At 38.9% G+C, this 12026-nt stretch overlaps 1 protein-coding gene across 1 annotated transcript in view; it reads right to left on the bottom strand.

Annotated features, from left to right (window-relative positions):
- Window positions 1-291: 291 nt before the first annotated feature.
- Window positions 292-12026, bottom strand: part of GPAM (glycerol-3-phosphate acyltransferase, mitochondrial) — a 30201-nt gene continuing 18466 nt past the window's right edge. The window contains exons 13-21 of the mRNA XM_054382742.1: window positions 11189-11304; window positions 10415-10485; window positions 9090-9354; window positions 8533-8675; window positions 6771-6848; window positions 4096-4236; window positions 2869-3058; window positions 2713-2771; window positions 292-1315 (exon numbers count right to left, since the gene is read on the bottom strand). Coding sequence (XP_054238717.1) covers window positions 1199-1315; window positions 2713-2771; window positions 2869-3058; window positions 4096-4236; window positions 6771-6848; window positions 8533-8675; window positions 9090-9354; window positions 10415-10485; window positions 11189-11304 — 1180 coding nt within the window. The 3' untranslated portion in view covers window positions 292-1198. The remainder of the gene's footprint in view (window positions 1316-2712; window positions 2772-2868; window positions 3059-4095; window positions 4237-6770; window positions 6849-8532; window positions 8676-9089; window positions 9355-10414; window positions 10486-11188; window positions 11305-12026) is intronic.

The raw sequence follows: 12026 nt of genomic DNA, 5'->3' as shown, positions 1-12026 counted from the left end.
TCAGATTGCAAGACCACAGTCCCGTTTCACAGGACAGAATTTATTAGTCATTCAGTTTTGTCTATAAATTACTTTTCTTTTTTGTTAAGTCAGTTAGATTAGAGTTAAAAGTACACTGTTCATGAAGTTTCTGTCCTCCTAGAGGTCAGCACTTCATGCCAATTTAGATCTGCTCAACAAGACAATGTAATATGAACACTTGTTTCCAAGGAATTGCAGAAATTATTGCTGAAATTTTTAGGGCCAAAATTAATTTTTTTTTCTTTTCATAAAATCAAATTTTTACTCCATTTAAAAAAAATTAATCTGACATTCTATTATTAAACAAAACCATCCAAACAATAACAGAAAAACACCAAACCACATAACAAAGAACCAAACTTAACAGCTTTTTTCAATTAAATAATAATCTAAGATTTTACAAGATATTCACATTCAGGCACCTGTCTCCTGACTTTCATCTGGCTGAATGGCAGATACCATAATAAACACAAGAAGGCTCCTCTCACATTCTTCATGACAGCAGAGATCAGTGCAATTTACCACTGCACTACACAGCTACAATAGTGCAAGGTGTGCCTGCTGACCTTTTTCACAATCATCTGCTACATGATCATCATTCTCAGATGTCTGCAAGTGTTATTCTCATTAGAATTTTGGCATTTGTGTTAACAATTATGAAAAACTATGGCTTCATCCATGAAGTATCTATCATGTATAAGCAAAACTTTTTAATCATTTATTTAAAACAATAAAACTGAATTGGAATCAAAGTTACTTTTTTATGCCATAAACTGTGTTGCCACTAAATTCAAGATCTCAGGGTTAGCTACAGATCACTGATATATGGATTTGTGCATCTGTTCCAGTCTTTATATTATATTTAAAATGTAACACTGATAAAACTTCATTCTTAATTTTCAACCTAATTCTAAGAGTTTATCTTATTTTTTGCAAGGTGTTTGATTACTTGTATCCAAAATGTCATCTGAGTATCACTGCATTACAACAGGATTGGGACTTAAGAAACCCATAAATGCATACATAAGAAGGCACTTGTCTTCCAGTAGTTCAAGTCAGAGAAGGCCTTACACAGACAGTGGCACCTTACACTTTGAAGGATTAGCAAACGTCCCCAGGCTTTGACACAGTCTCAAAACCTGTCTTCATGTCCTTGGACAAAGGTGCTGTATGTGGTTTATATCACCATGAAGCTCATGACGAATTCCAGTAGTCTCTGCCTGTTGCGGTGAGGTAGAAACATAGCGCTCAGTTCCAGAATGGTGTCTTGTCTTTGCTTTGTCTGACTGAAAACCTGAAGCACAACACAAACATACCCAAGTGTCAACATGCTAAAGGAATCTCCTTTCCTTTGTGATTGAGACTTTATCTCCTATATTACATTTGCCCTCGTTTACCTTTTTTTCTTTTCATAGAATCACAGAATCATAGAACGGTCTGGGTTGGAAGGGACCTCTGAAGGTCATCTATTCCAAACCTGCAGTCAGCAGGGGCATCCTCAACTACATCAGGTTACCCAGAGTCCTGTCAAGCCTCACTTTGGGTATCTTCAGGGATAGGGCTCCAACCACCTCCCTGGGCAACCTGTTTCAGTGTTCCATTACCCTCATGGTAAAGAACTTGTTCCTAACATCCTTTCTTGAAGGCTTAGATGGCAATGCCTGTAGATACTAGAATTCATTCAGTGCTGAAGCCCTTCAAGTGGTACAGGAGAAGCTGAGAAATAAGCATAGTGTATGATAAACATTCTACTCCTAATAGTGAGGGATAAACCCCACACTCTAAAGGCATCTGAACTGCAAGTGTAAGCACTTTGAAAACAAGAATTCAGATGCTTTGCCCTGAATAGATGCTCAGTAGATGCCACCTAGTTCCACTTTTTCAATGGCAAAATCAACTAGAATTAACACTATGGATTTGATATATGCTTTCTTTACAGTTCTTACAGTCCATAAGAAGATGTCTTTGCTACAAAAGCTTTCCTACAGGCTAACTATTTTTAGGTTATTTAATACTTCAAAATCCTTATCAAGCAATACTTTGCCTAAACGCTGATGTTTTCAAAATTATAATGCTAAATCCCATCTGGCATTCAGGAAGCCACATCCCTCTCATGAAAGAAAAACTCTTACTTTGCAAAATCTGGATAGGTGATTTAAATTTCAAAACTCTTGTGGTAAAGTGCAAAAGTGATTCTTTATTTTAAAGAAATATCACAACCTCACAGTGGGAACTGGAGGTCTCTTAGAGTGGTTCTCCTGGAGCATCAATCATTGCTAAGCCCGAATTCAATAACTAATACTTTCTGAAGACTTAAGCAGGCCTTCAAAATTCAATTTGAGTTGTTACTAAGCATGGAGGATGCTCTCAGCCTTCCAGCATGGTCACTAGTATCCAATCAGGACATGGAGCAGAGCAGAGGAATTTCATTTGCTGTAAATAACAATGTCTAGTAACCTTGTGTTCAGCTAGACAGGTTTTCTCAGGGGCAAGAAGTGTCCTGTTCTGCAATGTGTGCTCTTCTCCCACAGCCCTGACCCTTAAGGAAAGCAAAATGCTCAAAACTCACAAAACTTTTGCAGCTACATTCACAGATTTTTAACTGACACTGGAGAGGTTCCCTGAATTGTCAAAACTGTGCTCATTATTAAAATGAAACTTAATCTCCAGCTTTGATCACCAAACACTTACCCCAATGTCCTTAAAGACTTTCACTGCATTTTTCACATGACTGTAGGTAGCACTCTCAGCTGCAAGAAAACAACACAGAACAGTGATAAACAATTTGCCATTGGCTTTGGGCTACCTTGTGCGAGGAGGAATAGTTCCAAAACCAGTTTAACATACCATAAACAGCAACATTCTTCTCTGTCCTGCTTATTAAGTGCCTGTGTAACTTTTGAAGGTATTCAGACTCTGAAACAGGACCACTAAAATTGTGCACGAAGATGACAGCAGAGCTGTATGCCTCTAATAAAGGTCCCAACAACCTCTGCAGGAAAGTGATATACTGCTGATGCTCTTGAGACTGGCTCACCTGAAAAACAGAAACAAGAACTTAAGCAATAGAGATCAGTGGAAACAAGAAATGACAGCATGTGACAAAATAACTCTCAGAACAAAAAAGGAGTGTGGGGGCACAACACGACATGTATGAAAACATAGTCAAAAAGTAGTTTACTAGGAGGGACAAAATAGACACTGCACATCACAGAGGGATGCTACTTTTTCTCTCCTCCATGATTTAATAACTGTTTTCCTAAAATAAACTGAAAAGCATTACACTGTTCTGCAGCCAACAGAATGGCTGCCAAACATTTACACAGCTGGACACAAGTTTCCAAGCGCTTACAAGATGCTCTAAAGTTCTGTGTGTGACAGCCCTGAAAGAAAACTGGTAACATCTAAAATCAACATGATCAGTCTGTGAGGTGAAAGTTAGGCTGAAAATAAATACCAGCCAGATGTGCCCCTTTTAGAGTGTACACTCTCAGCCAAGAATAAAACATTTAGACACTAAGATATTTGAGCCTTTCACAGTTTTCATGGCACTAACCATTGTGCTTCCACTTTCCTGTGAGATTATTTGATGTGTCCTCGGCTCTCTGCTGGGAAGGGACTTTTTACAAGGGCTTCAGGTGACATGATGAGGGGCTATGGCTTTGAGCTGGAAGAAGGGAGATTCAGGCTGGAGATTAGGAAGAAATTCTTTACAGTGAAAGTGGTGAGACACTGGAACAGGTTGCCCGAGGAGGCTGTGGATGTACCCTCCCCAAAGGTGTTTAAGGCTAGGTTGGAGGAGGTCTTGAGCAATGTGGTCCAGTGGAAGGTGTCCCTGCCCATGGCAGGGGATGTCGGAACTAGGTGATCTTTAAGGACCCTTCCAACCTAAACCATTCTATGAATCTATGAAAGAAAGGTGTTTTACTGACTGTAGCAAAATACACCACACTAACACCATGAACCAGCAAAAAAAAAAACAAACAACCCCATCATTACCCCTTTCAAGCTAGCAAAGTACTTTGTTCCTCTGTGCAACAGGCTTCAACACTACTAGCCTTAGGATGATATTACCTTCAGGTAGCAATCTCTCTGCTCTTCTCCAAAATCACTGTCTTCATCTTCCTCGTCACTTCTCCAGGATAAGGGCTCAGGGAGCTTTTTATCCCATTGCTGTTCTGTAAGACCTGGGCTAACATCCTCCTGATCATCCTGCTTAAATTTGAAAGGCAAAGTGGTAAATATGCAAAAAATCCAAATCCAGGCAACCAGTAGGTTTATTTTATAATCTCATCTGACTTAATCCGTTCACTAACCAATATTTGTTGAACACAGAGATCACCATGTGTAAAGAATATTTCTTAGTTTTTGAGGAAGGTAAGAGAATCAGAGGAAAATAATTTTATTTTAAAAGAATGAGTCAATTAATGAGAGATTTATCAATGTTCTACGGAAGTAGTAAACTGAAAAAAATAGAAGGGGCAGAAGGTAGCTACCCTTCTTAGAGAACAAGTTGGAAAAACACTGCTGGAGAGAATCCAAGGGAGAGCCACAAGGATAATTAGGGGACTTGAGCATCTCCCCTGTGAAGAGAGACACAGATCCCTGGGGCTGTTTAGTCTTGAGAAGAGAAGAGAAGACTGAGAGGGAATCTGATCAATGTCTATCAATAGCTGAGGGGTGGGTGTCAAGTGGAGGAGGCCAGGCTCTTGTCAGTGGTGCACACTAACAAGACAAGAAACAATAGGTACAAGCTTGAACAGAGAAGGTTTCACCTCAACTGGAAGAGAAACTTCTTTCCAGTGAGGGTGACAGAGCCCTGGAACAGGCTGCCCAGGGGGGTTGTGGAGTCTCCTTCTCTGGAGGCTTTCCAAACCCACCTGGATGCATTCCTGTGCGGACTACCCTAAGTGATCCTGCTCTGGCAGGGGGGTTGGACCTGATGATCTCTTGAGGTCCCTTCCAACCTCTAATATACTGTGACACTGTGCTACACTTCCAAATTGTCTGAAATCATGAAATAAAAATTGCTTCCAGTGTTTGCACTGATTATGCAAATTCTTAACATTTTAAAAGTCATAAGAGGGCACACAGGTTATTTAAGAAATTTACTGAGGGTATTTAGCTCCATTTTTAACCCTTCAAATGTTGCATTGTTGGTGCACACCAGACAACACAGACAAGTACTTATATGCTGCCTAATAGCAACCTATATGCCAGCTATAAACAGGAAAGTACCAGCTTAGCAACAAAACCTGAGAAAAGGGCCCTCAAGAGAGGCTTCATACTTGAGTAGGCAGAGGTGCATATCTACTGCTCTCCACAATTATTTTACTCATGTTCCCAGGCATAGACCATTCAGGTCCCTGCCTAATCCTTCAATTGGCCTTTATTTTTAGGTTGATCTAATAATGATTATAATCTAATGACATGGCATTTCTTTATAAACAGCAAGCAGTAGTAACTGCAGAGAAGGAGAGGGTTTAATATCCAGGTGTATCAAGTAAACAGTACCTATGGTTATGTAAATTGAAAATGCAAGCAGTAAAATTAGAGCAGGACAGTGGTCATTAACAAATATAGGAAGGACATGGACCTGATGGAGAGGGTCCAGAGGAGGGCCACAAAAATGATCAGGGGGTTGAAGCACCTCTGTTATGAGGACAGGCTGAGGGAGCTAGGGGTGTTCAGCCTGGAGAAGAGAAGGTTCCAGAGAGACCTAATAGCAGCTTTCCAATACTTGAAGAGGGCCTACAGGAAGGATGGAGAGAGACTGTTTACCAGTGCAGTGACAGGATGAGGGGCAATGGCTTTAAATTAGAAAAGGGCAGGTTTAGATTGGATATCAAGAAGAAGTTCTTCACTATGACAGTGGTAGAACACTGGAACAGGGAGGTGGTTGAGGCTCCTCCCCTGGAGATATTCAAGGTGAGGCTCAACAAGGCCCTGGGCAGGCTGATCTACTTGGGGATGTCCCTGCTGACTGCAGGGAAGTCAGACTGGATGACCTTTGAGGGTCCCTTCTGGCCTGGACCATTCTATGAAATAGACCAGAAGCAGCTTTAGCCTCCTTTGAAACTGGATGGCTGCAAGAAGAAAGCAGCCAAATATGTAACTCCTTTTCTGTGTGCTCCTCAAATTTTCTTGCTTCCTCCTGGGCACCAAGATTTGTTTACTGTGCACAAAAAAAAAAAAAAAAAAACAAACTTGGGAAACAAAAGTGTGTTGAGTCAGCCACCCCCTGGTCTCCAGGTTTTCTTTACACAGTATGCCTCTGGCAGGCTGCAGCACACAGCAACTCCAGTAACATCCCTGAAACCGCGAGTTGTGCTGGCAGAGGAGGTTTACAATCAATGATCAATGAGAAGGAATCGAAGCCTGACAAAAGAGCTGGACTACTGACTCCTCTAGAGTACAAAGTAAACATTCATGCAGCTACGCTATGATTTAAAAGGGCTCCAATAATAAAATACATTCCCATTTTACAAGGCAGGAAAAATATATCTTCCTTAGTAGGTGTAATGATACAATGACATTACATACAGTCATTCACAGCACCACTGGAAGACTATACACAAATGTCTGATGCTTACAAAGGTAGGAATAAAGTAGTATCAGTCCTGGACTAGTTGTTACAAACTTTCAGTAACAGTATATATTTAGAACAAGACTCCCAGCTAAGGATAAACTACGTACTACTGAAGCCAAGCACAGGAAACAAATCTCATTCAGTTTCTCCATTGCCTTACCTCAGCCACCAGTAGAATGCCATACTGTATCAGCCTTTCCACAGATTCATGGCACACTTGATAGATCAGCTGGCAAGGCTGCACAACATAAAAGAAATAGAAAAAAAAAAATCACATCTTTACAGCAACATCAGTTCCCTCTTGAATATGAATGCTTTAGATACAGCAATATTCGTGGTCATCAGGTCTTGGGTGATAGGTTGGACTTTGATGATCCTCGAGGTCTTTTCCAACCTTATCGATTCTGTGTGATTATTCCTTTTAAGCAAGTTACTAAACTTTTACTACCATAATCCTAAAGCACCACTCATGTTTACCCTGGCAGACATCAGAAAAATCACAGTGAAATAGAATATTTAAAGTTGGTTCAAGCATTTTGAGGGAATGCATTACTTCACTGATAGTAAAACACATTAAATACTCTCCCTTTATAACCACCTCTAAATAAATCTTGCGTTAACAATTCTGAAATAAAATAATTAATTATAAAACTAAAGTCATTGAGAGTCACGACAGTGATTTGTTTTTAATTTAAATCTTGGATTAACAATTCTGAAATAAAATAATTAGTTATAAAACTAAAGTCATTGAGATTTGTGACAGTGATTTGTTTGTAATTTAACAGAAAGCACACTTTTAAGAAATTTTCTTATGTGTTTTGAAGCTGAATTAAAAAAAGCCAACCTCTTTGACATTGTTCATAACCATGTAAGAAATATTTTCTAATTAAAAAAAATTAAAAATTAAGTATTAACACTGAAAGCAGATGGTTAAGATTATTGAAGAACTCTACCATATGAGCTTACATTAGTGCCCAGACAAAAATACTTGGTTTGGCTTATACTTATACAAATGCACAAGGCAGAAACGTCTACAAATTTAAGAACTGGTTCGAGAATCTGTAGAATTCCTTGTGACTTCTAAACACGAAGAAAAAAAATATCTAGCACATAGAATTGCAAGTATACAGAGTGTTAAGCACGCAGTGTCTGAAAACTGAGATAAAATCATCTCTCTTCAGTGTTTTGTAACAAAACAAAACCCAAAGCCATGCCATGTTTAAAATTGCCACTAAGTACTAGGTGTGGCACACTGTAACTACTGCACTCCTACACAAATTAAGAATACCTTTAGAATCTGGAGCCTGAGTTCCCAGTGTAAGTTCAATCACCTATGCAAGTTGAGTACTTTCAGAGACTTGCATTTGTTTAAGTAAAAAAAAAATATTGAAATAGTTTGGGCAGGATGCAGATAGTCATGCTGGTTTATTGACATAAGTGACACAAAATCTCTTGGAAGGCAGTGAGCAGCTCAGCTTCAAGTTTGGGAAGCTGACAGAGAAAGCAGCTTTTCTTTATCAGGAAAGCCCTAAAACCAGCAGAAATGCATCATGCACCCATTCAGTGTGCATCCCTGAAATCAGAGCAACTATTTTGGCTCACCTTGCCAAGGAAATGAGGTAGCAACAGGAGTTTGGCAAGTTAATTCACATGAGATCTTGAGCCACACATCTCTTGGATGATCTCTAGTGTGAGGTGTCCCTGCCCATGGCAGGGGGGTTGGAACTGGATGATCCTTGTGGTCCCTTCCAACCCTGACTGATTCTATGATCTGTTTTGATTATCCTCAATCTCTTGATACCCATCACCCTCAGACTGTACTTACAGCGAACATATCAGAACTGTGACACTTAAGAAAGCATCAATTAATTTTGAAGTGATACACACTGTTACAAGCAGAACAAAAATCTGAACTTACTTACCAAAGACACAGTAAATTCGTTAGAAAGCAAGTAACACAAGCTGGCAGCTTTTCGGACCAGCTGTTCTTGACTTATCAGACTGGGAGAAATACCATTGGTACCACTTCTATACCTCCTGCTCTGAACTGCGTGAAGACTGCAGGCTAGAGCAGAAACAAACATAGACAGAATTTATATTTCCAAAGAGCTTTATAGCAAAGGAAACATGGAAATCTTGTTTTGTCTATTTCTAGGCTAAAAAGCAGTCAAATATTCAATTGAAGAACAAAGACAGAATTCATCCCTATTTTGTTTCTGACCAATAAATGATAGAAATGAACGCAAAATCTCATTAAAATATTGCTGATGAAAGCACAGTTTTGCCATGTTGGCTCAAAACTCTGATATTGCCTTGCCTATGGCAGTGACCAAAGCACTTACTTTTAAATTATTTTTTGTTAGGGTAAACATAGGCTGAAGCAGGGAGGGAAGAAACATATTGGAGGACAGTATACAAAATATTGAAGGCTTTTTGCGCAGACAGTTTGATTTCACACATTACAGATCCCAAAACATACCAATAATGGCCTCTTTAATGAACACATGGAACACTCCATTGCTGTAGAAGCTGAGTTCAAAGACAGCAGGTATTGTTGTGCTGGGAGTGATGAAGAACTCGTTGTTCCGGCTAGTGTGTGTGATGTTCACACAGTTCCCCAACAAGTGGATGGCATGCATGACTACATCATCTGAATTCCCTGAAAACCCCAAGTCAAAGTCACGGGCTAAAACCTCCTCCTTCATGGAGAAGAAATCTTCTACCAATCTGGAAAGATCAGTTCCCTAGAAGTAAAACCAGAATCACAGTGTGAAAAGTTTTCTGCACCACGTAACTGTGTATGTAGCAAACACATAACCAATACACTCATTGTCAGTAACCCAGTCCACAAGAGTCATGTCAGAAAAAGTCCTTTTCACTGAGATTTTGCTGTAACAGTCCACAGGTTTTGAATTACATACAACTATATTTTCAAGCCATGAAGCTCTTTGAGAATTGCAAGTGTTTTGTTTGCTTCTTGGTTTATTTCACAAACTGCAGAGACCTGAGTTGTTCTTCAAGAACATGTTAAGAAATACTTCCCTTACCTATGCTATGAAATTAATGATCAATTATCTGAGAATATTATCATAAACAGAACTGTTCAACTAGTTGGAGACATAAGGAAATATTTTTCTCAAGCACTTCCTTTTCTTGTTCTTTTGTCAACATGGTTTCAGGTTATACCATAAAAATGCTTCTTTGATTCTACCATTTTAGGAAACTGGAAAGAAGGAACTGACAGGAATGGTGATAGTTTCCCTGACAAGCAAAGCTGTATATCTGATCAATATTTTTCAATTTTCTCTCGATTTGTGTGCAATAAAATTTTCTGATTAGAGAGACAAGGAATTTCAGAAAAAAATGCAAAAAGACACTTGTAAGAGAAAAGCTTCAAAGCTCCCTGCACAAGACTTCAGCTAAGCATTAGCAACGTTCTGCCATGATGATAACAGATTCTAGTACTGAGGAACAGCAAAACTGAAGCTGAAAATTAACAGGAGAGTTTCTAGCACACTCAATGGAGAATTTGTTTGAATGAATCACAACCACACATTCTTTTAAAAAAGCAGAACTACATTTTTAATTAGGAAAAAAACCCCAACTATTTCCACATGGATATTTATTATCATCCCACCAATAATGGCTCATCATTCAAGCATCCACTACTAACTATTAGCACTCACACTAACTGAAGTCCACTTTAATTTAAATACATCTTTCTTCCTTTATTAGTATCACGCAACTGGAAAATGCATACTGGTTTTTTAATGAACCAAGTCTAGGGCAGCATGGGAGCCTTACCTGCCTGTGTCTGTACAGCAGCAAACAGGCAACAATGTGGGTAGACATTACAGCACAGGACTTGTTAGCAGCTAGAGGTAAACAAGATGAACTCATTAAGCACCTGAGAAGTTCAGAACACCATTACAAGTGAAAGAGTACTCAATATTTACAAAAATAAATGGTGATATTGGCACAGAACTGCACATTCTGAACAAAATGCAAAGTGTATTGTGTCTCTATATGAACAACATTAATCTAATTAGAGTAACTTGAACTGAGAAGGGTGAGTAAAGTTTAAATGTTTACTAAGCTAAGCACCATCTGGTATGCATCTCTTATACCACAAACCACACATCTACTGACTGAAGCATGCACTGTATAAGCTATAAAACCTGGCAACACTGGTCCATGCAGCTAGGTGAGTTCATGTGAGGATGATTTTTAAATAACAAATGCCATTAAGACACTGCAATAAATTCTTATATGAAGTGGCAAGAAATCAGTGCATCAGCACAACAGTCAAACACTTCAAAGCATGTTCAGTACATTAGTACAAGGAATACAAAAGTTAACAAAGAATACAAAGCTTATCCTTAATCAGAAAGAGTTTATTAAACTTAAAAGGGGAGGGAAGAGAGGCAAAGAAATCAGTATTTGTCAAGAGAGTATTTGAAGTCATGAAATGATCACCTCAGCGGAGAGATTTGGGACGTATGACATCACCAAAGAGCAAGTTAGTTCATGCAGTCAGCAAACAAAACAGGTAGTTGACAGGGATACTGTAACACTTACTAAACAAAATATGCTCAGCCAAGTTGGCTATCAGCTCTCTTCTGAAGGGCTCACTGGTGATATCCCTGGAGTTGGGCAGTGAGGCCTCTGTACCTTCATCCACAGTATCGTTAGGTCTGAATACAGAATAAAAATTCACATTACAACAGTCAGATTTTGATCAAAATGGAAAATAACCTAGACTGATTTGTTTGTTTGTTTTATACACTGACTGAACTATAATGCAAAAAAACATGATGCAGTCTGGTAAGGGCAGAAAAAAATGTGATGTGTAACGAACTCCATAAAAATTTTAATATCTATCAGATTTCCAGATTATTTCTTCACACTAAAGGACAATCACAAGACTACTAAAGAAACATTGCAGCCCTGCCCTGTAGTTATTTATGACTTCAACTTTACATCATTTGCACCCCAATGCTCTTTTCTCTTCAATGAATATGGACAACAGTAGATTAACCAAATCTGCCTAAAAGGCAGTTACCTGCCCAGCTTCTTTACAAACTAGAAATGATCTTTTGTATGGACCTACAACTTGCTAAAGATAAATGACTTTGTCTCTACTAGGACCACACAGGTTTGAACAAGTCCAGCAAAGATCTCAGCTAAAATGATTATCTGTGTAACAAATGCAGATCCAGCCCTCGAGTGCAGTTTTGCAGTTCTAAGCAACCATCACCTCCTTTAGCAAGAGGCACTCCCTGCCAAGCCCTATAGGCTTTGCAACTATACCAAAACCCACCTGAAATATTTCTAAGCTTTAAAACCAAATCCTTGACTTTTCATTAGGTGTGTAAATTTTTTTCCCCTAAGTTTTTCCATAAACTTTAAAGTTAAA

Source organism: Indicator indicator, chromosome 7 (assembly GCF_027791375.1).
Source record: "Indicator indicator isolate 239-I01 chromosome 7, UM_Iind_1.1, whole genome shotgun sequence".
Classification (NCBI taxonomy): Eukaryota; Metazoa; Chordata; class Aves; order Piciformes; family Indicatoridae; genus Indicator; species Indicator indicator.
This window is presented reverse-complemented; position numbering and strand designations above follow the sequence as displayed.